We start from the raw sequence: 26,465 nt of genomic DNA on the forward strand, positions 1-26,465 counted from the left end.
CTCACTCATTGGAATGAGTTCATGGGCACGTGTGTGAGTTCACTGCTTACAGATATGACCCAGTAAGTTATGCTTGCATATACCTCCAACAGTATTTTGTCACAGTACCTGAATCTCATGAACACCGAAAAATACAAACTAATTCATTATGCAGTCGTTAAATGAACCAAACACAGGTTAAGACTCAAATAATAAACATATTTACTATATCAGTCCTGAGAGGAAATGAGAGAATATTTTGCCTCCTTTCAGCTTCATTGAAAAAGTCAGAAGAGTGAGAAGTGTTGTGGAAGAAAGAGTTAGGCAAGAACTAACATATTGATATTGTTTGATCAAAGTGCTGAATGACCCATAAGCCAACATGAATACTGCAAGTAAATTAAGCTCTTCTTTGATTACCAAATATATCATTTTTGGAAACAACTAACTCACTTCCTCCTTCATTACTTCAAGGCTTTATCTACACATTTAATCTCTTTCTGGAGTTTACTCAAATAGTGCTTTGTTTAATAAGTGTTGGGATGATAAAGTTCTACAGGTATTTCCAAACATTTCCTTATAAGTTGAAAGTATAAAACAGAAACAGTTGCAGAAGTTGTACATATATTTAATAGCTTCATTCCAATCAGCAATTACACAAAGGTCTTTTCCCACAAAATTTAATAGTATTAGATACTGCATTTGCTTGAATTAGCAGAGTTTTTTGTAAAAGGCAAAATCAGAAACTTTGACTTTCTACACATTGATCAGGCATAAAAACCTAAGCCTTGTAGACCTTTTCTTCCGAGCCATTCTATAGTGAAAGTGAACTGTTTACCTTAAACACCTCCAAATTAAAGGGTACTAACTTGTATTTCACTGGAAAGACTTAACACTTCTGGTTCAAATTCCCCACCCCAGCCTGGAGGTACAGAAAGGCAGGGGGTTTGCCAAGAACAGGGTTGTTTAGCATTTCACCAAATAAACCTGTTGGATGACTTATAAATACTAATAGATTAAGACTTCTAGGGAGGCACAGCTTAATGTTAGGTGGATCAAAATCAAGATGGAAAATAAGAGCCTTTGTCAAATGTGCAATATTACAAGGAGAACAGCCACTAGCTTCCATCAAAGTAAAGCAGAGAAAAAACATCTTCCTAGCCATCTTCCTCCTCCTTTTCCATTTGCTCCTCTCCCAATTTCCTTTTTCCCTCCCCCTTCTTCCTTTATTATTCTACCTACGGTTTTTTCCTCTTCCTTTCCTCTTGCTATCCCTTCTTTTTTTTTTTTTTGTTTTCCTCTTTTTTTTTCCCTCTTAAGATTTAGGAAAACCCTCCATTGATGATCTTTCCCAGATTTGCCAGTCATTAATTAAATTATTTACCGTAATTTCCGGTCGTTTACCCGCACGGCCGATTACCCGCACCGGCCGATTATTGCATACGGAGAAAAAAAAAGTCAACAGATTACCCGCACTGGTGGATAACCCGCACGTCATGTTATTCAATTTTTTGGTGGCGAAAACGTGACATTAAGGTGATACATTTCAGTCTTTTAAAAGTTGTCTGATCCAACTTTCGAAAACTTGAAAGCGTCTTTGTCGAGTTTAAAGGTCAAAGAAATTCAGACGCGTGCACAATTCTTTGTCAATATTAGCATGTACTTTATTGATAAGATTATACAGTAAAAACACTAGCGGCCCATGCCCAAATCTCAACGTTTGATACTTGACAGAATGCGAATTTGTGGCCACATTTGTGCGAGCGATCGTTCAGCGCCATGTTGATTTGTTGAAAAAAAGCTGGGTGAGTATTAAAACTTAAATTATAAAGTACTGTCGGCGATTTCTGAAAAAAAAACGACATCTCCGGTTCTATTGGGCCTAACAAGTCCATTTAAACGGGAAAATTCTCTTTAGCTCAAGCTAGTGTTAAATGGAAATTTGTTACTGATGCGCCGGATGTCTTTGGATTATTTTTGTCACCATCGAGGTTTTGTTTTCATGCGTGCCGATAGCAATTTGTTTGTCGCGCAACTAATTAAGCGTGAAATAAACTCGAGTCGGCATCATGTTTTCGTGCCGCTTTGCGGCACTCTTAATACACCAAAATTCACTTGAGAGGTGGAAACGCATGTTGGTGATAATTTTTTCAATTCAACTACCACTAGATTTTAAAATTGTCACATAACCCGCACCTCCCTATTACCCGCAGTGGCGCGCGTTTAATGCAAAATCAACAGATTACCCGCGGGTAAACGACCGGAAATTACGGTACCTCTTGTAAAAACTAGTCGCTAGCAGAAAATTCTAACTTGAACTTGCCAACAAAACTTGAATTAGGGACTTCCCCCTTTTAATTAGTTTTGCGCAAGTGTCAAGATGAAGAGGAAATGTTAGGCAACTTAAGTATTTTCAGGCTAGCAGCCAGGTAAAAATTAGTAATTAAAATCAGCTGAAGAGAATTGGTAGTTATGAGGTACAATAACTATTTTGTAAGTTTCAAAACAGTTTAGTTGCCAAATATTTCATTTTCGTCATGCAGGTCTTTTCTGTTTTCTTCCCCACACTATCCTCCATGTCTGTGCTTACTCAAAGTAGACGTTGCTGGATTTACGCAATTACACTCCTATTATGTTTCCTCATAAATACTAACCTTCAAGTCAACCCCCTTATTTCACACATTTAACACTTAATATCAAGCTCTATGCCTGATTATCATATAGCTTGCAACACCGGTGGGCAACATGAAGCATCAGTTTTAAAACCCTACACAGTGTCCAATTTACATTATCAACTCTGTAGTCTCTTCTTTTCTGTAATTTCTTGCTCTTTATTAATCTCCATTAATCTCCCCGCCCATCCCTTTGCATTTCCCAATTCCAAAAATAGTTGAAATTCATAAATTACCCATAGGCATATGGTATATACATGTACCTTCTAAAGCCATACTTGTTGCTGCACGGACTTCTTCTGTTGAATCACGTGGAGCTGTACTTGAATCTGATGAATATGAAAAAAATAAAAATTATGCACTCATTAAATCAACCAAACACAGGCAAAGCTCTAATTTTAAACATATTTACTTTATTAGTGCTAACTATAAGTATAAGGCAGATAATCTTTTGCCTCCATTTAGCTTCATGGAAAAAGTCATTAGAGTGACGAAAAAATTTGTAGAAAAGGGATACATGGAAAATCGTTATTAATATGTTTGATCCATTTGTGCTGGATGACATGTAAGCAAACGTGAATACATGTAAATAACTCTTCTTTGATCACCATTGTTCTATGTTTAAGAACTAACTCATTTCTTGTCAAACAGAGCTTTGATTAATAAAGTTCTACAAGTATTTCCATACATAGCAAGTAATTTAGTGTTAACAACTGAGTTGAAAACGTAAATTAGCCACCGTAAAGGGTAAAAAAGCTGACGTTTCAACATTAGCCCTTCGTCAGAGCGATTGATGAAGGGCTAACGCTCGAAACATCAGCTTTTTTACCCTTTACAGTGGCTAATTAACGTTTTCAACTCAGTTGTTAACACTAAATTACCTGCTATACTCTCCCACCGACACAGCACCACAGTTTCTTTAGAAACTTACCCCTTTATTTCCATACATATCCTTTTAAATTAAAAGCAAAGTGGAAAGACCAGAAACTGTGACAAAAATACTACAAATATTATATAGCTTCATCCCAATCAGAAATTACTGGTACACAAAGGTCTTTGCTTCATTACATTTATTAACTTTACATGCATTTCCTGGAATAAGCACCCAGGCTTGAATTATTTCAAGTTGTGGCTTAGAGGAGGGGTGCTTATCAGAGGGAAGCTGCTTATTCAAGGGAGTGTTTAGTAAGAAACTGGAGACTCTACTGATTTGGCTGTAGTTGAAGCTTTATAGAGTTATAAATAAAGTGTTAATAAAATCAGGTTTTCCATTTATTTTGGACAGTGGGAGAGGAGGGGAGGATGATCACTCGATTGGGAAGGGGGAGGGGGTGTTAGTGTTCTTGCTTGCTCTGCTGACCTAGCTCACAAAAGTGTCACCTAAAATCAAACAATTTGAAAAGAAATTTAAAACGCCAACAAAACGCAAGGAGGGTGTAGTGAGGGAAGAGCTGTGATGGAACTAGTAACTTAAAGGGAGAAATGAAGACCGAGTAAATGTTTTAATTATAGATCATTAATTTTATCAAAGAGGGCCTTATTCAAACACAAATTTCCTATTTAGTTTAACTGCATAATTGACAATTGAGATTAATTTGTTACACCTGTCTTGATCTATAATGTTAGAGACTTTTCACTAGAACTGATAGTAACTCACTTGATTGATGCTTTTATATGAGGTTGAAGCTTGGTCGATATTAATTGTGTTAATTGTGTCAAGTTTCGGTTGTAATTGAAAATGCCTCTTAGCCGTTACTTTCATTGGTAAACAGTCAAGTTGTTCTGTTTGCTACCAAGATTAGTAAATAAATAAAAAATAGTCCTAACTGCTCATTAACAACACAGCTAAAGCGAGGCCTTGACTTGGTTTGTTTTCAGTTGCTCCAAGTGATATCAAAGGACAGGATATGAAAGTCATGCTACAGAAAAGAATTTCTTATTGCCTTAGCAGTTTGGAAAACTTCCATAGTTTAATCATGTTCTATGACATCTGAATCACTAATTTGCAGTATTCACCAACCAGCCCTTTTCTTTGTTCTAGAGATAATTGACAGTTATCATTAAATGTCATGCTTTGCAAAGTTCACTCGCCTTGAACAGACTTTGTTTGTTCATTCCCGTCAGTTCTTTTTCTCTTTATAGAGGTTTTTGGAGCTTTTTCTGTAAAGAAAGGAGAGAAATAACATTATGGAATGCTACCTGGTTTGGAAACCCACAAATAGACTTGGATGGATGTCTAAACATTTGTTTTCCTCTCTCACTTCCACATTGTTTGAATGTAACAACCCTTAAAATCAATCTTGCCCCCAGCAATCTGAATCTAATAAATGTGAAAAAATACAAATTATGCAGTAATTAAGTGAAACCAAACACAGGTAAGACTCAAATCTTATAGCATGGGCACTCATATGAGGAAATAGAGTAATTGGTCATAGTATTCAACTGGAAGATACAGATAATCCTATCATTGAAGCAATGTAAAGCTGATTTACCAGATTTTTTTCATTCTCTTAAGAGCTCTCCTATGACATACTTGATTCACTGATTTGTTCCTTACAATTCTCCTGACAGTTGCAGTCCTACTGTAATATTCCTAAATGTATCATGCTAAGTAAATTTTACTCACCTGGCACACACTCTTTTTTCTTATTTTTTTATTATTTTTAGTTTATTTGAAGAAAATTAAACCAACTACCATAATTTCAGGCCATTTACCCACACGGCTGATTACCTGCACCGATTATTGCATACAGCAAAACAAAATTAACAGATTACCTGCACTGGTGGATAACCCACCCATGTGGCCACATTTTGTGTGAGTGATCGTTCAGCATCATGTTGATTTGTTGAAAGAAAGCTGGGTGAGTGTTTAAACTTGAATTACTAAGTACTGTTGGTGATATATCCGGTTCCAATGGGCTTAACAAGTCCCTTAAAACGGGAAAATTCTCTCTCACCCAAGCTAGTGTTAAATGGAAATTTGTTACTGATGCACTGGATATCTTTAGATTATTTTTGTCACCAGCAAGGTCTTGTTTTCACGAATGCCGATAACAATTTGTTTGTCACGCAACCAATTATTTGTGAAATAAACTCAAGTCGGCATCATGTTTTCATGCCACTTTGTGGCACTCTTAATACAATAATTGAGAGGTGTAAATGCATGTAGGTGAGAATTTTTTTCAATTCAACTACCAGTAGATTTTAAAATTTTCACATAACCCGCTCCTCCCTATAACCTGCAGTGGTGTGCATTTAATGCAAAATCAACAGATTATCCACAGGTAAACAGCCGGATATTACGGTAGTTTGCAGTGTTCACCGACCAGCCCTATTCTTTGTTCTGGAGATAATTGACAATAATATTATTATCATTAAATGTCATGCTTTGCAAAGTTTACTCACCTTGAACAGACTTTGTTTGTTCATTCTCATCAGTTCTTTTTTTCTCTAATGAGGTTTTTGGAGCTTTTTCTGTGGAGAAAGGAGAGAAATATCATATTATGGAATGCTACCTGGTTTGGAAAACTGCAAATAGACTACTATTTAGAAGACAAGAAAAAGTAAAAATGATGGATGTCTTAATATTTCTTGTCCTCTCTCACTTCCACATTGGTTCAATGTTACTACCCTTAAAATCAATCTTGCCCCCTTTTTGCACAAAGATGCTTTATGTGACAGTGTTATAAGAAATTACACATTGATCAATTTTAGATATTTAAGGGATTAAACCAAAGCAACAAAATAGGAATGTTACACAAAATAAAAGGAAAAAGTCTAATATCCCTGAGGAGTCTCAGTCCCTCCCCTATAGTCCTTCGTTGTTGTTTTATCCAGGACTTCTCCCCAACCCCCCTTCCCCCTTTATATTTCATATTGATTGAAATACATACATAGCTGAAGAGTTTATGTTAACATGGCTTACTTTAATACTCTAATGTAAACCACGCAGTTATATGTTCAAAAGCCAAACAAAACTCACAGCCCTGAATGCACAAATTATTGTTATTAGATCATTAGAAGCACACTCATTGGCATTAGTTCATGTACACGTGCATGTTTGCCACTTATGGATATGGCCCAATAATTTATGCCTGCATACTTCCAACAGTATTTTATTACAGTAACTGAATCTAGTGAATATGAAAAAATACAAATCATGCAGTAATTAAGTGAACCAAACACAGGTAAGACTGAAATCTTAGAGCATGGGTGCTCATTGGTCATAGTATTCAACTGGAAGATGCAGATAATACTAATGTTGAAGCAATGTAAAGCTGATTTACCAGAGTTTTTCATTCTTTTAAGAGCTCTTCTGTAGCATACTTGATTCACTGATTTGTTCCTGACAATGCTCCTGACAGTTGCAGTCTTACTGTAATATTGCTAAATGTATCATGCTAAGTAAAGTTTACTCACCTGGTACACACTCTTCTTTCTTATTTTTTTAATAAGTTCTACTTAGCTGTTTAGTGTATTTGAAGAAAATTAAACAAACTAAGCAAATTATTAATTCAAGTTTCTGCTCAAAATTAGACTGAACTTATCAATTGTTAATCAGAAATTATCTGCTGATTCAAGACAAACCTTCAACAATAATTAAACATTCAATGTTACGTAGAATTTTACAACTCTACTTTCTGACTGTCAGAGATCTTTTGTACAGTTCAAACAATATCATGCAAGCTTATTTTTAAAAAAAGAACCAAATTAGGGTATAACCTGCAATTTTAAATGTTCATTCACCCACCTGGTGCAGACTCACTTTGTTCCCTTCCATCTCTTTTGCCAACTTCTAGGCCATTATGTAAAAGATTGCCTACCGAAAGTGAAAAGCAATATTTATCAGATAAGCTGACATCTTAGCTAGCCGACATATAATTGGCTGCCAATCATTTTAAAGCTTCAACATCTTACCCCCTTCTAGGCAACCCATGGGCAAATGGCAGTGAGGTTACCCTTTGAATTTTTGTAGACCTGTGTCCTTCCAAGCAAATATTACTCATTGCTCATGGATTTTACAATTATCATCCAAAATTTACCTTTTGCTGTCAAAACCTCCATCCTTTGTGTTTGTTCTTTATTGTTTGAACTACAAGGAACCTTTCCTGGAGATAAAGGAAATAAATAAAGCCAATTTAATTTCAGGATGCCATATTTCCTCCTATAAGTGCCTGCAAGGGGGGGGGGGTGGGGGGGTGGGGGGTAACTTCCTGGATGGAAGGTGCTTAGTGGCATGAAATTTAAAAGAACAGATTAGACACCTAACAGAACTCTTCAATCACATGGAGCTTAAAATAACTGAATGGAAAAGAAACTATTCTCCTGCACTGATTCCACTATAGGTAAAGTCCAAAAAGTTACAATTAAATGAAGCGGCAATAGAAACAGGTTTTCATTGTATCCCTACTATTTTAACAAAATGAGGTAGGAGGGGGGGGCAGTAATTCGAGGGGGTGCTTTTTGGAAATTACAGTCTAAGTGGTGAATGCTTATTTGGGGGGGGGCACTTATTTGAACATGGGCTTTTATTCGAGGAAATACAATTAGTAATCTTGCAAAAAAATGTCTTAAATAAGTGATCTCTCTCTTGATTATTTTTTCAAAAATGACAGTAAGGGCATTAATAAGTAGCAACCTTCACTGACCAATAACAAGAATTGGAGACAGTTCCTGATCATCTAATAGGTATGCACTTGAAAGTAACACAATTGTTTCTATTACAAAGGAATAAATCTTTCTTGGGGAAGTCAGTAGCTATAATTCTCACGGTGCAAACATTCTTTGAAATTGACATTGACTTAGACATTACAGTTATCATTACAAAAGCAAACCTGTGATTACAGTCTCCTTAGGAGAGGGATTGGGAGCCAACTGCAGAATCATCTTCATAAAATTTTCACTTTCTTCCTTCCAGTGGTACCTCTTCCCATAATTCTCTCTCAGACGCGCAGCAGAGGCATATCTCTCATCTGGTGATTGTTGTGATAGCTCTTGGATTTTGTTTGCCCATTCCTCTGGTGAAGCTGAGGGGATGACCACAGCCATCCCACCATCCACAGTTTGGAGGGCTTTGGCTATCCCACATTCCCTGGAGACCAGCAAAGGCACACCAGCCGATATGGCCTCCAGGGCAACCAGACCGAAGCCCTCGGTGCGGGATGGCATCACAACTGCATCCGCTTGACGAAATATCTCTCTCGTTTCTTTGTAATTACAAAAGCCTTTGATGGTTAGTTGATTCCGTGTTATTTTCGTTTCCTCCAGGAACCATTTTTCGATCTTCCGTTGTTGATCTTGTGGTGCACCAACAAAAGTGAGCTCGAATCTTCTTTCCAATGAGGCCACAGCCTTACCGATTATATCGTATCCTTTCAGTTCAAAGTCCTCAAAGCTTCCCCGACCGAACATGAAGATACGAAACTCGTCTTCTCCTGATGATTCAAATTTCATCCATTCACGCGGCCTTGTGGTTGGATTGACAAACTTTTCGAAAATCCCTGGAGTAATGACTTCTACTTTAAAATCTGGCAAACTTCTTTGATATTTTCTTTGTAGTAGGGAGCCTACTGCAACGACTAAGTTAGATGCTTTGCACAGCTCCAGTTCTCGTTTGTTCTTCTCTTCGTTATCTGCAATTGCATCAGCCGTAACATTGCATTCCAGCTTGAATTTTCCAAGATCCTCGCAATACACATGAACAAAGTGTATCCACTTACAACCTGTTATTTGCTGAATGGAATAAGCCGCACCACCAAACTTCCTACCGTGGCCAACGACGATGTTAGGATTACGAAGCTCTGGTGGAGGAATTCGAATCCATTCAAGTGAATCACTGGATCCGGGAGGGCGCCGTGCTGTGATTAAATGGACACCATTGCTGCTCGCATCTTTTCGTTCTTCTTCTGTGCTTTGGCAAACAAAGCAGTGAACCTTAATTCTTTCTTTCGAATACTTCGCTAGATTCACAGCAATTTCCCTGTTAAACGTTGATAATCCACCTTTCGAGGAGCCCCACTCGCTACAGATAAACATAACATCAATCCACTGATCCACGATTACTTCAGCGCTATAAGATGCTCCGCGCTTGAGGTCTTCACTTTTCCCTGTATCTTTCACAGAATTCGCATTGAGTGCATTCGAAGATCCTCTTTCCATCTCAAAGCTCTTTTAATAGACAAATGTAAAGTGCAGAAAAAGACAGTTACTTCTTACGCTGGATCTTTACATACTCGGACCAACTTCCGCCTTCAAGTCACGTGAGATCACAGCTTTCCGAACACATTCCGGAAAAGTCACGAAAAGTAGAATAGTTCCAGGTCGACATCGACCGCTCTTTAAAATGGAAGAAAAATATAGTGGTCTTTTCCATTCTCCCTTCGTTCTATCTTGTTTCATGTACTTTTATTCCACCTTGCAATGCTTGATGAAAATATTTTTGAAGTTGGAATAATTAGAAAAGAAATGATTTTTGTTTGTTTGGGTTTTTTTTTCCATTTCGGGGGATGTTCGGGCGGTTCTTGAACCTCTCGTTAACATTCGCTAGTTGTTGGGTGGTTAGATGATTGTGCCCGCTGAATGCAGTGTCACTGCCCTACACTATGAGGGTGGGGGGAGCAAAATCATCGGCAGCTTTGATTAAAAATATCAACCTCATAACCTTGTTAGCCGCTAAATGATGAAAAAAAAGGTTATTATCTTTTGCAGTACTGAAGGGAAGGTTATGTGAAGCGGGCCTGGGTGGCTTGTCGAGCAAATCTATGTTTGAATTAGACGTCTCTTTAAATATATACTGTGAGACCAGTTCTCCAAATTTTTTACGATCGGTCATGCTGCCTCCGTGCGTGATATTTATTGAACGGATTAACAATGAAATAAATATAAATGTGTTAAAAAAAAAAAAAAAGATCTGGCCGAAACGAAGAGAATACTTTAATGATTTTAAAATGGCCGACTTAAATTTGTTTGTTTGTTTGTTTTTTTTTGGTGTCTTTTTTTTCTTCTTTCTTTCATAGGATGATTGTGGTAAAGTACTGAAGTGTCATCATCACTTTTACAAGACACTGGGAAGCTTTTAGCCCAGGCCTCCACGGCTGGGCGGTTGTGAGGATCCTACATTTTAGTTACAGCTAATCATTAGGATATGGTTACGAGACTAGACGCTGAGTACGGAAAGTCGGGTGCACTGATCTTCTCCTTTTTCTTTCCTTTTAGTTTTATTTCACTTTGTTTGTGTAGAAGAGGGGTATAAGGGTACCGTTTGGTGACGTGAGTCAGACTCATAAAAACTCTTTTAAACGCTACAAACATTTGGCCATTTTTGGTCGTACACATGATCGATGCTCACATTACCCAGACCGTGAGTTGTTCTGACTCTCTTCTTTTACGATTTGCGAAACAATCTGTCGTCATCCATTTTATCGATTGATATGTGCTCGTTGCTTTAAAAACTTTTAAAAAAATGTCTTCGTCGGAAAGAGTTTTTAATTACACTGATTTATATAACGATAAATTCCAAAATTTTCAGCTTCTCAAAAGGACTCGTTACCAGACATTTGAATTAAGGAACATACAGATGAAAATAAATAAAGTTGCGAATAATATAAAAAAAAATAAAGCTATGAACTGAAAAAAAGGTAACTGAAAAATAAAGGCTCCCCGACCCGACCCTAGTTAGGGAGAAGTGTGCTTCTCCCCAGGCTTACCCGTTTTTTTTATAACCATGATGCAAGCGGAGAAAATTGTACGTGTTTGAAGCCTCTTTGTGTTATGGTTTTCGGTCGGATGAATTTATTTTGGTGGTGATAATCGCTAAAATGTGACACGAAAATTTATGGTAGCACTCTTCGAGGAGTCTCCCAGCATTGCTGAGGACGTAAAATGAACAATGAAAATAGCGGAGAGGTGGAGGATGGACAGATAGAGTCGCCTTTGAATGATTCGATTAACAGTAATTCGAAAACCTGCCAAGGTACTTTTAAGTAGTTAGCGTGATTTTATTGGAAAACTTGTCGGTTATCTTGAGTAACTCACGAACTGTTGTTTATCCCTGTACAGCTGTTGCCGAAAATGCATCAGAAAGTCTTAAACCGCCAAACAGTAAGATATTTCAGCTTCAAATGGATGAAATTGGTTCAAGAATTCGAGAGACCGAAGAGAAATTGGTAACACTTGTTGCACTTTGCTGATTAAGCCGATTTTGAATGAGTCCCTTTCATTGAGAGATATCTTGTCGTTTTCGTTGTTGTTATCGCAGGTGAAAAATCGTTTTTTCTTACCTTTTTTTTGTTTATAAATGTCCTTAATTCTTTGCTTGTAGAAATCACTCGATAAGCAAGTGTTGCTGTCTGGGGGCAGAATTAACAAGTCGGCTGCCCCGGTCGATAAGGAGAAGTTGCACGAAGAACTTCAAGACCTACGCACTCAGCGCGAGAAAGTCATCGAAGAAAGGAAACAGTGTGATCTCGAACTCAAAGGGTTAAATGATCAAGTTCGGAAGAAGGTATGTTGTATTTTGCACTCGAAATTCGCGAATACCACAACGACAGTATGTTTCTAAACTATTTTTAGCAAGTGACATGTAGGTTGCGAAAAACATTGTAGTGGTAAACCGCTATAAAACCGCTGTTTCCGATTTATTTTATTGTTATTCTCTGAATTGATCTGTGATCTTCCTTTTAATTGAAGGGTTACCAGCTTCTTTGCTTTTTTAATTTATTGATGTGATTACAATCGACCATTTTTCTGTTGAATGCGATTTATCGGAGTTATGAAATATAACTCAAGTTTGTAACTAAATTGGAATTGGATCATCACAAAAAAATCTTTTTATAGCCAGTTGACCTTATTATGTAATTTTTGTAACGATGTGTTTGGAGGAACAAATCTGTTTAGTCTACAGTAACGTGGTTTTTTTCCAAAGGGATGATGTTGAAATTTGATGTTAATTTATTCAACCCAAATACACGTTTTCTTTGAGTGACAATTATTTAGCGAACTGAAATTTGTATTCACCCACCATAGATTTTGTGAGTTTCCCATCTTGTAAATGCCAAAAAAAAATGCAATCAAGATTTAAATGGTAATTTATAAAATTTAACAAGTTAAAGGGAAATGCAAAGCTATATTAAACAAAAAATACCGGCTGCTAAGGAAAAATTGTAGAAATGGAATTTTTCAGCTGGCCATATATTTTCTTTCCATGCATCTTCACCATGAAGTACCATGGACCTTCTCATGACAGTCTCCTTTGGAACAGAAGGAAATGTTGGTTCCATTTGGAGGGAGGATGGGGAATAATTTAAATTTTATTTTATTTTTTTTTTTGTTATTTAATTTCTAGAATGATGCATGCACAAAGCTTCAAGCAGCAACAAGATACAAATCAGAGGCCAGAATAGATGAAGCTGTGAGGTTTGTGTATTTTTTATCTCACTAATTGTTGATTCATTGTCTTGCCATTGACCATTTCACTTACATGATCTCAATTTAAATTCTCCACTTTGTCTTCTATTCATTTCTCATGATTGTAACTCAGAGAATTTGATCTTTAATCAAATAGTGTCCTTTGGTGATATTTTGTGAACTTCTCATCATCTTCCTGACTGATATTGTGTTCATTTTTTAAGGAGAAATTACTTATTGGTCATGTACTGAAGTGAGAGAGTTAATATTTTTACAATAAATTTGTTATTGGCTAATGTTGAAGAAAATCTCGTGGTCATGCAGATTTTCTTCCAGTCTGAAACAAAGAGATGTTAACCTGTACAAGCTATGATAACACCGTCAGTTATACGATAACGTCACATAATCAAAATGATCAAAAATAGTTGTTCAACTAATTAGAGGTTGGTATGTCTGTGCAGGAGACTAGAACACCAAATGCAGGCACAGCAACTTAATTTAAGGGAAGAGAAAAGGATTGTGGCAGAGATTGACACACTCAAGCGATCAAAGAGAAGTTTAAAGTAAGTAACATGAGTCGGATAACCCCATTACACCTGAACATCAGCATGCATTTTCCCTATACTGTTCTTTATACATTTCTTAAGGTGCTGACAAGGAGAGTTTGTTTAACGATCAAGAGCTTCTTTAGTTCATGACCATTTCCTTTATTCTCATGACCTTACTGTGTGATTTAAAGGTGATGATGTGAGCAGAAATAGGATGCGAGTCACTCTTAGAGGTTAAGAGGTTAACCTTTTAACTCCTAGATCAAATTTGTAAATCTCTTTATTGTCAACCATACAATTCTTGTAATGTTGGTTCAGAGAATTTAGAATTGAATCAACAAATTATCCCCAAATTGATATTTTTCTTTATTCTCATCACTTTTCTGGTTGATGTTGTATTGATATTGTAAGGAGAAATTCTTTCTTGGTCACTCATGGGAGTAAAAGGGTGAAACAAGTAGATTGGAATCCCAAGTGGTGATTTCCGTTAAATCTTGAACTCTGTAAGAGACAGAATTTCTCCTTACAATATCAGTACAATATTTAAGCAAATGAGTGATGAGATTGAAGGAAAATATCAATCAGGGGATTATTAGTTGATCCAATACCAAGTTCTCTGAACTAACTTTATAATAATCATATCATGGTAGATGGTAATGGGAATTAGTGATGAGATTTGGGATTGGAAGAGTTTAATTAAACCTTGAGATTAAAAGAGCTTATTTATGTTTTGCATTTAGGATGCCTTGGTGTTCTTGTTGATGTTGATGTTGATGTTGTTTGTTTTTTTTTTCATTTACAATCTATTTTTGAGAAAGCAAAATCCAACTTTTGAAGAATCACTGAATGGTTACTGAGATGGAAACTGCATTCAACTCATTCAAGCAAGCAAGCACATTAAAAAATTTTATCTTTTAAGTACACTCAGACATTTCCATGAGGTTCATCAGATGTGTGAACAGTTTACTTTCAAAACCTTCAACAATGAATGCAAAAAAAAAAAAAAATTGAAAATATTTCTATTTCACTACAGGGAATACTTAGACCTTAAACAGCATGTGGACCAGCTGAGGAACAAACAGAAACACTTAAGGTCACAGAGAGATGTGAGTAACATACAAAGCTTGTAAGATTACATTTTGCATTGAAGACAGACCTCTTTCCTGGAAAGACAAAGTTTGCTCTAGAAACAGTAGAATTACATGTACTAGGTATTAATCTCTACTTTTTAGGAAGGATTAGGGATTAATATCCATTTCTTGACTGAGCTGAAGGGCTAGATAGTAAATATTCAGTCATGATGTGTGCCTGATTGCAGTGAGGTTTGTAAATCATGACTAAGGGCCAAATATTTTCCTGTCCAGTCTGACCAAACTCAGTCAATACAGATCTGTAAGTATGTTATTATATGACCTCAAGGTTTTCAAAAAATGAAATGTTATGTTTGAAACTAAATAGGATGTGATAACTAACATGAGAAAGGTGCATGATGGACTGAGCTACAGATTCTTAAATAGTTGTTATTGAACATGCAATGTTGAAAGCGTGAAAAAGCTGTAGCAGGCTTCTTTATTGATTCATGGTTTATTCAATTGATTTTATGATTCTGTTACAATGCCTGGGTTAACCCCCACTCACAACTCTTAGCTGTTTGGAAAGTAACAGACACAAAAATGTCCTGTTGCAAGCACATTGGACAAGGCCATATATGAGTGAAAAAACATCTGCAGCTAGATGTTTGTTTGGTCATGTTATAGACCAATGAAATCACTTAATATATAAGTGTCAATCAAATTGACTAAATAACACATCATACTGTTTCCAACAGCAAGTCTGAAGAAGAAAGTAAATGCTTTTCCCTTTTTCATTCCAGTTTTAATTTCTCTAAGTTTAACCCTTTAATTCCCAGAAGTGATTCACATGTAACTTCTCCCTATAATATCTAAACATTATCCAGCAAACAGCTCATGAGAATATTCAAACTTATCAGGTAGAAATTGTTATCCTGATCAAACACCAAATTCTTGTAACTTATTTATGAGGAAATGTGCAGCAGCTAGAGGGGAGAATTAACAATCAGATCATGGGAGTTAAAGGGTTAAGACAGTGAAAACTGATGTTTTGGAAAATTCTACATGGAGTTGCATCAACCCTTGCTGCCCTATACACAGCTTTCACTGTGGTTTTGTAAGACACTGGCAGCATTTCTTGATTTTAGGGAATAACAAAAGCTCACTGTCAAAAAATTGTCTTTAAATGTGCTTATTTACCATAAAGAAGATGAAAATTTGTGGGTAGAAAATATTTTGTAATATTGCTTGAAGTAACTCTTTTCCACTTCGTCAGGCAAATAAAAGTTTATTTCTGGTATAATTAACAATTGCCAGTTCATTAGTAATTAGCAAACTATCTTTTATCCACAAAATTAATGCTTATCACTCACTTATCAGGCATGTGTGAGAATAATAAATGGCTTGAAGGCAAGAGAAGAGAAGTTGAAGAACCAGTTAGATTCAGTTGATGTCTGTAATGAAAATGAAGAAACAAAAATTCAGCAGCGTGCACATCTGAATACAATAGAAATTCTCAAAAAAGGTAAATAATTTTAAATCAAGGCTTTTGCCTTAGTTTATATTTCTTGTGCGAAATCTGTACAGTGAAGCTGCTTGATGAAAATTGCTGTTTCAAAAACTGGCTCTGGTTGGTCCAGAGGATGGATATTTCTATCCGACAGATAAAACACTATCTAGAGGATATGTGTTAACAAAATGTACTATAATTATTATCCATTGGGTAGAGATATATTTAGTGGACAGTGATATTCACCCTTCAAATAACCAGGGCCTGATCTGCAAAGTTCCCAATGAGAAAAGTAAAAAGCATTCTCCAGTGAGGTCGGTATACATGTATACAGCACTAAATTTGCACATTGAAAAGTTGCACAAAATCAATGAATACTTTGGGGTAGGTCACAGGGAACCTTACTTAACCCTTAAATGAGTGACCAAGACAGAATTTCTCCTTACAACATTAATACAAAATCAAGAGGACAAGTGATGAGAGCCAAGAAAAGTATCAATAGTCCATTTTACAGTTGTGAGCTTGGTTGCCAAGCCTTTGAACAGGAATGAGGCTAAGGGTGATCTTGTTATGATACAAACCTTGCTGCTTTTCAAATGCAAATCACTTTGTTATCATGCTAACTAGATACTGGTCTCTATCACAACAAGGTCACCTTCAGCCTCACTACAAATCAAAGGCTTGGCAACTAAGCACACAATTGTAAAATGGCCTATTATGGGGTTATTACTGTCAGTAGATGATCCAATACCAAATTCTCAGAAGTAACATCAAAATAATTGTATAGCAGGCAGTAAGGAGAATTACTAGTGAGATATTGGGAGTTAAAGGGTTAAATCAGTGTGTGAACCTGAGCCGTTGAATTTCCGATCAACAGAGACAATTGTTGGAAGAAATGGGCTAAAGGGATGGAATGTTACATTGCAAAAAATTCAAATTGGCAGTCTTAGTTATTATTTGTTCAAGAGTGAGAAGTTATTTCCAAAACTCTAGCTCATGAATTGTCAGGATTTCCAAGCACCTTGCAACAATAAAAACACTCGGTCTACAGTCTCGTACTTTTGTTTTGTTTCTTAGTGTTTGGATGCCCTGATAAAACACAAGCTAGAGTTTTGGAAATAGTATGAACAATGTTACTTGTGATGACCTCTGAAAAGATCTTTTTTATGAACAGAAAAACACTTGGTTTTTTGAAGTAGCTTGTTTTCCATGGCTGGGTCAAGTACAAAGGGTACTTGCAAAGTAGATTCTAAGTAAAATCTGTTTATTGATGTCTAGATAAATTCTCACATTTCTCTCTTTGGTTTGAAGAGCTGGATGACCTTCATAGCGAGAAAAGAGAGCGGAAAGCAAAGTTTTCTAAGGAAAAGAATGATTATTACTCAGCCATTAGAGAAATGAAGTCTCAAAAACAAAGAGAGGAGGCTACAAGGAGAAAGAATGAAAAGCAAACCATGATGAAAGCTGTGTAAGTTTTGAACCAATTGCATTGACAGTACCTGTTTACCTCTTATGGAAGTTTTAAGGTTTACAAATGAGTGAGAAACTGTTTTAAGCCTAAAATCTCAAATCTTGAATCTCCCTAAGTTGGCTTAGGGAGATTTGAAGACAGTACATAGATTAGGAGGGGGGCAGGTGGGTCAGGGGGGGTAAGTTACAGCTGTTTGCGAAAAGGTTGTGGGAAAAAAGGAGAAAGAGCACCCAACAATCTCAAAAGGTAATCTGGTTATCCTGTAATCAGTGGGTTTTAATAAGTGAAACAAACAATTATGGGCAAAGGGGCTAGTGAACTGGGGATGGATACCAACATGTTTGTGAGTGCAGGAGGAAGTCAGGACAATAGAATATTATGTTGTAAACCATTTTTTCTTCAGGGTACTTCAAATTTGCTCTTATAAAATTTGCGTCATTTTTGTCTTTCATTTGAATCAGTTCCTTATTTTTTGTTTTTCGCAAGTTTAAAAGATAAGAAATTCATCAATCCTGCTCAGCCTTTTCCTAACAGTGATATTTTCTTGAATTTCCCTGAATTCCTGAGGTCAAGGAACCATGAACTAAAAACTGCCCACAATGTCTTATGGGGTTGTCTGGTGCTCTGTGCTTATCTAACAGCCTTTCCGCAAACAGCTGTATACAGTAAAGTGAAATTTAAGCCCTTTAAAGTATTTGACAATCCCTAAACTTGATAAGCAAAAACCTAAATGTCACACCAGAGAGGTCCGCTCTTTTGATTGTGCACTGCAGGGATCAAACCCTTATGCTAAGAAATCTGAAATTTGAAGCCATGTGATTTTGTGCTCTGTACCCATCTCACCTACTTCAGTAATTTCATCCCAGTCTCTCTCAACAAATAAAAAATGCTGAATTGTTCCACATGATTTAAATTTAACAAATCACCAATAGTCCATTTTACAGTTGCATGCTCAGTTGTCAAACCTTTTAACAGGAGTGAGGCTAAGGGTGACCTTGTTATGATTCAAACCTTGCTGCTTTTCAAATGGAAATTACTTTGTTATCATGCTGAGTAGATACTGGTCTCTGTCACAACACGGTCAACTTCAGCCTCACTCCAAATCATAGGCTTGGCCACTAAAACAACTGTAAAATGGCCTATTGAAAATAGACCTTCCATGAACAGAAAACCCTTTAAATTATCAATGCACATGAATATAACTTCCCTACTGATAGATTAGACATGTAAATATGATTTAATCTCACCTGAGATGTTGCAAACATATTAGTAAATTATTTTCAATTGGTTTTTTGAAGACATTCAGATTATCTGAAAGGTTTGGCTTTTGTGACCCTGTGTAGAACTGTTTGTGCTTTTTAACAGTTTAATTGAAATAAATCTTTTAACTCCCAACTGACCAATTAGTTATTCTCCCAACTGATACATTCCCTTGTAAATTAGCCAGGAGAATTTCATTCACATCAAGATAACACCCACTAACTGACAAGCACTGTTTGAAAAATTGTGTATGGGAAATGCAATGAGAAGTTACAAGTTAATCAATTTATCAAAGGGTTAAAGCATGTGTTTTCACTGCAGAGTCAGTAGCAGAGCTGCACAACAGCTCTATGAAAAGGAGAAATCACTTTGTGACACTCTCATCAGTTATATGGAGAAGTTGCACACAAGTTTGGTTCATCTTCCAGAAATTCAAGGCGCAGCTTCAATAGACAAGGAACCAGTGGTCTCTTTATCAGCAAGTACGAACATGTTTCTTAGAGAGTGCATTTTATTGTCAGTGTCTCTTGCATTTGGTATTGATAAAATTTGATCAACCAGTATGTCATTGCTAGGTGCTGATTTTTCTTCATCTGGTGAGGGAGTGTTTCTCAGGCGCAAGTCAGATGCTGATGATCTGGTTGGTGTCTTTGCTGGAGTTCACAGAATATCACGCAAAGGCAGTCGCAAAGGAAGGCGTTCATCAGCAAAAGAGGTCTGTACCTAATTATTGACAAAAACAATTGGTATTTGAAACATTCACCAGCATGGAGATGTATTTGTCAGAGTTTTGAGGTCAGAGTGATTCTAAAATACAGTATAGTTTCATTTACTCCCATGAGTGACCAAGATAGATTTTCTCCTTACCATGTCAAGACAATATCAAGCAGACAAGTGATGAGAATGTAGAAAAAGTAACAATAGGGGATCATTACGTGTAGCTGATCCAATACCAAATTCTCCAAGTTAACATCATAAGAATTGTATGGCAGACAGTACAGAGAATTACTATTGAGATCCTACATGTTGCAAATTGGTTAAGTTGTACTAATCATTTTAAAGAAGCTAGCAAACATTTGAATACCTGAGTTCCATTTAGGTTGTGTCAGAGTTACTGACAGCAACCATATCAGGAAGTAGAAGTAAACCTTAATGTAACATTGCAAAAGATATCCTTTTTATGTGACTAAAATTTTATTTCTGGCAACAGTTTTTATGACTTTAGATTGTCTAGTGGTGACTTGGAAAAAGTAAAGTGCTGAATCCTGAATTGTCAGAGTACCAGAGAATAATTCCCAGCCCAATTCATCAATAATTATGTGACTGACTAATTTAAATGTTATATTTGATGATTTCCCATTAGTAACTTTCTCTAAAAAATATTTTTTTGCTTAATGTAAACTTGTACTTTTACTCAATTTCAGGCACCTCGTAAATTGAACCTTCATCCTGAAGTTGTTGAGCATCTTTTAACACTTGGTTTATCACCTCCCAGTACTGCCACTGACATTCCAAAGGTTCTTGGAGAGCTTCACGAAAAGAAGGTATACCTCTTTACTAAGGGTGTATTATTTTAGTGTGTCTGTAAATTATCCTTGAGCTCACCTTCTGGTTAATAAATAGATTTTGTGTTAATAATAAAACATATAACTGTTTGTCTCATGACGAAGTCAATTAAGATAAAGAAAATGACGTTTCAACTGTGTAGTGCTAGTTGTCATCATTCCATGTTGTTGTACGTCTGTTCTGTAAGAGATCACTGAAGACATCAAAATCTGGTAAGAACAAAAAAAAAGAGGCACATACATGTAAGGGGCTGCCAAGTGTGTCACTAATGTTCAGTGACAGACCCACAGCAACATGGAATCTATTTTTCTTTTTTGGTGAGGAGGCAAAAATTGTTTATGCATGGTGGTGTCATTCATACATCTGTCCTCCAATAGATCATATTAAGTTAAAAACCAATAAATTTGTATGGAGGTCAGCTGATTATGTAATTAATATTAGTCACAACTCCATCTTTTGTTACCAATCTAAGTCACTTTCAGAAGTTATCACTGGAATCAAGCTAACAGTTTCTTTAATTGGTCACTAGTTGCATTAGCTCATTGCATTGCATTGATTTTCAGGAGTTCTATAATAATCCCCCTTCCTCAAGCTCTTTGTTGGCACTTGCCAGTAACGATCCCATGTCACCAATAAGTGAAGAAGCTACACCAGAATTTCCAACTAAATTTGAGGAAAAGGATGCAAGTAAAACCACTGATACTTCAGCTCAAATTGAGAGCACAGCAGAGAAAGATGAAGAGGGAGGTGAAAATTTGCACATCATTGTTCCTCAGTCTTCTTTAACTGAAGGTCATGAAGTGTCTAGTAGAAAAAATTTGGTTAAAGTGAACACTGAATCAGCTGAGAACTTGAACAGCTTGGTACCAGGAACAGATGAAAATGTGTCAAATGTTGAGAGAGTAGAGCTTGAAAAGTCAGCTTCTAGTGAAATTTCTACAGACCCAGCAGTTGCCAGTGGGAATTCTGATATATTTGTAGACGGTGAAGAGAATCACAAGCTTACATACACTTTGAATGAACCTACTGGTGTATCAGTCGTCGTTGATAATTTGTGTGATTCAGGCGAGGTTGTTGCCAACTGTTCTGATGTGGAGAATTTCAGTCACGTAAAGGAAGAAAAACAAAGAATAGGCCAGATGCTCTCCAAGTCTGAACAAACAGACATTACTTCGCAAGATAATATTTCCACACTGCTTTCTCACAACAGCACAAGTACAGAACATCCCAATTTCACCAGCCCATCACCTCACAGTCCAAAGCTCTCCTCAGAACAAAATTGTTTGGAAAGTGCCTATGATAAGAACCCCCTAAATGATGGACACAATATAGTTAAAATACAATATGAGAAGTGCCCTGCATAGATCACGAGGTTAATCATGTCTACAAGATATCTTTTAAAAACCTTTTTTACAAATAGCAGTTATTGTTAGGAATTATTCTTTCATGAGTGTGTATGTGCTCTTGAATCAACTTTTTGGAAAGCTCTCATGTGGCAATTAAAATTCTAAAATGGAAAGGGACATCTCAAAGCTCAGTACTCAGATAACATAGGAAAAAGTGGCAAATTTTTATGAAAACGATCACTTTTAAATGATTTGTTAGGCAGGTTGTTCACTCTGCACTGTTTCTTCTGCCAAGATGTTGGTAATAACCCCATCTTTGTGAAGGTGATTTATGGTTTTGACACTCAGAATGACACTTTCCATAATGGGCCACTGTCGCATTTCTACCTGTAATCTTCTCTAAAATGTTCAGACATATTGGACCAAGTAGTATTTTGGCCATATTTAAGAAATGTTACTAACAGACAATATGAGTGCTGAAAAATTTGCATTCATTTCAAATTTTCCATTTAAAAAAAAAAAAAACCAGTCTTTTGTACATAATGAAAGGCTTGGCATTAAGCCGCATGTAATTTTTACTTGTGTGTGCATTTGCAGATCAAATGATGCCATAATGAGGACCAATTTTTAATCAGAATTTTTATTAGATAAGTCAGTATTCTCCTTCTGGGCAAAGACTTTGTTATTAGTGAGGTGTGATAAGATTGGAAATTTGACACAAAGTTAATTGATTGGAACAAACTGCCTCCATTTCATGTGGGCAACTTTTTTAAAACTGGGTTTGAGATGAACCAGTTGATGCCTAAGAGTGATGAGCATTTAATTTCTCCTTACAATATCAGCCCTGAATCACACATTTAGGTCACAAGAACAAATGAAATGATCACCAATTAAACAAATTCTCCTTGTCAGCATTTATGGAAATGTATAGAGAACAGTATTGAGAATGTGCATACTGATGTTGGGGTGTAAAGCTATAAGAGATGAAATGGCTTAAGGAAAAACTCTTTTCCTTTGAAATATAATTTGTGGCTAGGCAGGACAGGTGTGGTGTTTGTTGTGTTGTAAATATCTATCAAGTGGGCTCATCATAAGATATGTCAGCCGTAGGTTTCTTGTTGAACTTACCTGGCTCAGTCTGTAGTAAAAGTTTGATTTCATTGCTGAATTTCTTGTGACTTTAATTTTTCTGTGGTTTACACCTTCAACACCTAAGAGTGATTTACATGTTACTTCTTCTTACTGTATCACTGTTGAATAAAATATTAAGGGCATGAGAATCAATGAAATGATCATCTACAAGAAAAGCTCTGGATTGTTGAACACATTCTCTGTGTCAGTACCATAGGAAATGTAGAGAAAACAGTATGGAAAATATGCACACTGATCTTAGGTTTAAATAGATCAGGGTATCTGATTGATTGATGTGATCCCTATATATTGCATTTTAAACATATTCTTTTTTCAACCCAGGAGAGAGGAATTTAGTACATATTTTAAAAATTCAAATGTTATGTGGGATAGTCTAAGGTGAAATAAAATATTTCACTTGATTTGTTCTCAATTTCATTTTGGTTACATGGGTCAAATTAGTGACATCCATTATAGTGAGATTCTTGTAGCCACAGTGAAACTCCTCATTAAAAAAAGTACCAAAATTAAAGGAAATGAATGAATTTATGTTGTCTATACACAATGGTTGTGTAAGAGCAATCTCTTGTAGATCCATGGAGATAAGAAAGGACACAAATTAACCCACGTTGATTTCATTGAGCTGTAACTTTTGGAGCGCCAGAGAGAATTTAAATTAGTCGCACTTTTTAAAATGTAATTAGTGATGGTTGTCTTAATAATAGTGAATTTGTTGATTAAAAGAGAAAAGAGTGAAAAAAAAGATTTTGAAGTGAAACCTTTTCATCGTCGTTGTATTTAAGGCCAAACGCATCCCATCGGGCACATGGGAGGGGGGTGCTAAACGCAATTCTTGTTGAGGTAGGAGAGGGGGAGGGGTGGGGCGCAGATTCAGCTCTATAAGAGCCTATTACCAGACCAGGCACACTGATCTAACCCTGGCTTCTGATAAATGCACTTTGTTTTCAGTCTTAGAGTAGCCCACTCGCCCACGTAATCCCAAGGAACACCGTAATGAAAGCCTATGGGTGTAGGGCCGGACAGGTTGACGTAAACCGGTCTGATAAAAGCCGTCTGGCCCTAAATTCGTTCCCTGTTGTTTATTTTTTTCCAAAAACAAGAATTCTAATTATGGATTTGAACGTAGGAGAAAACGGAAAGGAGAAAATCAGTCTCGTTTTTCGGTGAATTCTGCGTTTCGTGTTCTGACTCAAAATAAAGAGGAAATTTTTTTACAGTAAAATACCTTTAAGTTATTTATTTAAAAAAAAAATTATAATAATAATATCAACTATGACAGCGTATCGAGGGGAATGTTGTTAGATCGGCACATTGGGGAATGTATTTCGCACCAATCATATCACAGTATGTGGTCAGCGTATCATAAAAAATTTGGAAATGAGCTCTTGTCTTTGAAAACACAGAACTTTAACGTCAAGCTAAACATTTTCCCGTTTGGCCTTCCCACTTGGCTAAAAAGTACAAATTACAATTCTCTTTCTGCCTCTAAGAGAGACTTCTTAAAAAATCATAAAGGTAAGAAAGCGTGGGTTGTAGTGTTCAATTCATTCAGCGATTTCTTCAGTTGGATGATGGCACCTCTGGAAATTCATTTCAATTCTTTTAGGAACATTCAAAGTCCGAGAATCAAGAGAGTCTTTTTGTTGGGCAACCTGTGCAGCTCTTGATTCAACAATTGAAGGGATTCCTGTGGGGGTTTGCCGTAATCCATGCGCACCAACTGCGTTGTCCGTACCAGAAGGAAATAAAACGGCACACAGTCCACCAATTCGCTTAAGCGTTCTTTTAACTCCACTGCGAAATTCCCTCTTTCGAACAGAATAAATGATTGGATTGGTCACAGAACTAATGTAGTATATACAACGCGTGGTTTGCGTAACTTCGGGTGGAAATTCTACCGTAAAGTAATTACGAAGAACGAAATCGGTCCACTCAGGGAGAAAACAGATCACAAACGCTGCTATTATGATGCAGACATCGAAAGCTGCCTTCCGATCTTTGATTCTTCTCGCCTCATTTTGTTGGTGCTGGCTTGGACCATTGTTAGAACTTGCAGCTGTGCTTTCCAAAAATACGACTGGTTGATCGTTAGACTGGATGGCGTTTACTGTTTTTAAAAGTCTCCAGTTCAGGAAAAAGATTATTGAAATAGGCACAACAAACACGATTAATGGAGCGGGAGCATGAAACGCGGGAGCATCTGTAGCTGCCTTGCAAAAGAACAGCTTTGGATAATAAAGTAAGGTTCCTCCATGTTTGAAAAAAATGATGGTACACACAAGAACAGGGACAGTCCATATCAGCACTATAACCACGACTTTTGATCTAGTAATGGAACTATCATACGTCAGAGGTGATTTCACAATGGCGTTATACCGTTCGTATGACACAGCCACGAGATGAAGAACCGTATTCAAGTAGAAATATCTTAAAACAAGGTAATGTAGTTTACACATTGTTTCGCCATACAACCAACGTTCTTGGGCAATACTTGCCATGCTCGGCGAGTTGCCCAGGATCAAAAAGAGAATATCTGATCCTGCTAGGCTGGCAAGTAGAACATACCGCATCGCATGAAATCTGCTCTCCATACAAATCGTTGCTATGACCAGTAAATTTCCAGGAAGGCCGACAAGGTCGATGACAGCATGAACACCGGCAAGGACTTGCGAGAAAACCATGATTGCTAATTGTTACAACGTGATGATGCTGTTAATAAACTCGCAGCTTATTCCGAGTAAATCAATTTTGATGAAGAGATGGTGTTTTCGTCTTCAAGTGGCCAAGACTGAATTTCTGCTTACAATATCCCTAAGATATCAAACAGAAAAGCGATAAGAATAGAAAAGATAAAAATAAGGGGAGTATTAGTTGATCCAATACAAAAGAGAAAAACCTCCGAGTGTTCCCGATAAGAGTCGAACGTACATCCATCGATTCTCTACCAAGACCGCTGAGCTAGGTTGTTTAACTACGTCTGTGACGACTCCTAGTTCTTGGAGTTCTCCTTCTACGAGTATGCCAATGTCATTAAATGAATGACATCTTCTTTCATGTAAACTCATCATTTTCATTTAAATCATCATAACAGTTGTATGACACACAGAAAGGATAATTACTAATGAGATCTTGGAAGTGAAAAAAAAAAATTAAAAACAGCAAAATAAAACAAAAAGGAAAACGCTGACAGGAAACAGGCTAAGGAGCAACTAATGAATTTCCTACCGATCGTTATGTCCCGGATTTGAGCTTCCGTATCGTGGTCTTTCATTAATCACAGAGGAATAATTTAGCATTTTTGGAAGAAAATTTCAATTAAGCAAAGTCGGCGCAGTTTGAATTTAAACAGAAAATGAAGAGTTCCTGAGCATTTTTGTTTTGAAATCCGGAGAGAGTATGTGGTTTTTGGTTTTTTTTTTCTTTTGTAGTCATAGAAAATAAATTTCATTTTGGCAGCCGAAATGAAAAGTTGACGTAAAGCTGTTTG

General features: G+C 36.6%; 4 protein-coding genes across 8 annotated transcripts in view; 1 reads left to right on the forward strand and 3 right to left on the reverse strand.

Annotated features, from left to right (window-relative positions):
- The window catches only part of LOC131781273 (serine/threonine-protein phosphatase 6 regulatory ankyrin repeat subunit B-like), a 40,217-nt gene extending 30,325 nt beyond the window's left edge, over positions 1 to 9,892 (reverse strand). For all 5 annotated transcript variants that reach the window (XM_066167735.1, XM_066167732.1, XM_066167730.1 and 2 more), the window contains exons 1-3: positions 8,486 to 9,892; positions 7,694 to 7,759; positions 7,402 to 7,470 (exon numbers count right to left, since the gene is read on the reverse strand). In XM_066167735.1, the coding sequence (XP_066023832.1) occupies positions 7,402 to 7,470; positions 7,694 to 7,759; positions 8,486 to 9,809 (1,459 nt within the window). In that variant the 5' untranslated portion in view covers positions 9,810 to 9,892. The remainder of the gene's footprint in view (positions 1 to 7,401; positions 7,471 to 7,693; positions 7,760 to 8,485) is intronic.
- Positions 1 to 26,465, reverse strand: part of LOC131796473 (ankyrin-2-like) — a 178,383-nt gene that overhangs the window by 7,592 nt on the left and 144,326 nt on the right. The window lies entirely within an intron of this gene.
- Positions 11,404 to 23,713, forward strand: LOC136281305 (uncharacterized). Its single transcript, XM_066167751.1, has 12 exons — positions 11,404 to 11,622; positions 11,709 to 11,815; positions 11,971 to 12,153; positions 12,994 to 13,064; positions 13,517 to 13,618; positions 14,637 to 14,709; positions 16,054 to 16,198; positions 17,495 to 17,651; positions 19,236 to 19,396; positions 19,490 to 19,629; positions 20,339 to 20,458; positions 21,044 to 23,713. Exons 1-12 carry the CDS (start codon positions 11,532 to 11,534, stop codon positions 21,842 to 21,844), a joined length of 2,151 nt encoding a protein of 716 aa, XP_066023848.1. The 5' UTR covers positions 11,404 to 11,531; the 3' UTR covers positions 21,845 to 23,713.
- Positions 24,523 to 25,659, reverse strand: LOC131781286 (trace amine-associated receptor 1-like). The gene has a single exon (XM_059097928.2). The coding sequence runs from the start codon at positions 25,657 to 25,659 to the stop codon at positions 24,523 to 24,525; it is 1,137 nt and encodes a 378-aa protein (XP_058953911.2).

This window comes from Pocillopora verrucosa, chromosome 5 (genome assembly GCF_036669915.1).
Source record: "Pocillopora verrucosa isolate sample1 chromosome 5, ASM3666991v2, whole genome shotgun sequence".
NCBI classification, from domain to species: domain Eukaryota; kingdom Metazoa; phylum Cnidaria; class Anthozoa; order Scleractinia; family Pocilloporidae; genus Pocillopora; species Pocillopora verrucosa.

Coding starts and splice junctions, on each gene's coding strand:
- LOC136281305 (XM_066167751.1), top strand. CDS start 11,532: ATGAACAATGAAAATAGCGGAGAGGTGGAGGATGGACAGATAGAGTCG. Junction 13,619..14,636: donor CGATCAAAGAGAAGTTTAAA/GTAAGTAACATG, acceptor ATTTCACTACAG/GGAATACTTAGACCTTAAAC. Junction 20,459..21,043: donor GAGAGCTTCACGAAAAGAAG/GTATACCTCTTT, acceptor ATTGATTTTCAG/GAGTTCTATAATAATCCCCC.
- LOC131781286 (XM_059097928.2), bottom strand. CDS start 25,659: ATGGTTTTCTCGCAAGTCCTTGCCGGTGTTCATGCTGTCATCGACCTT.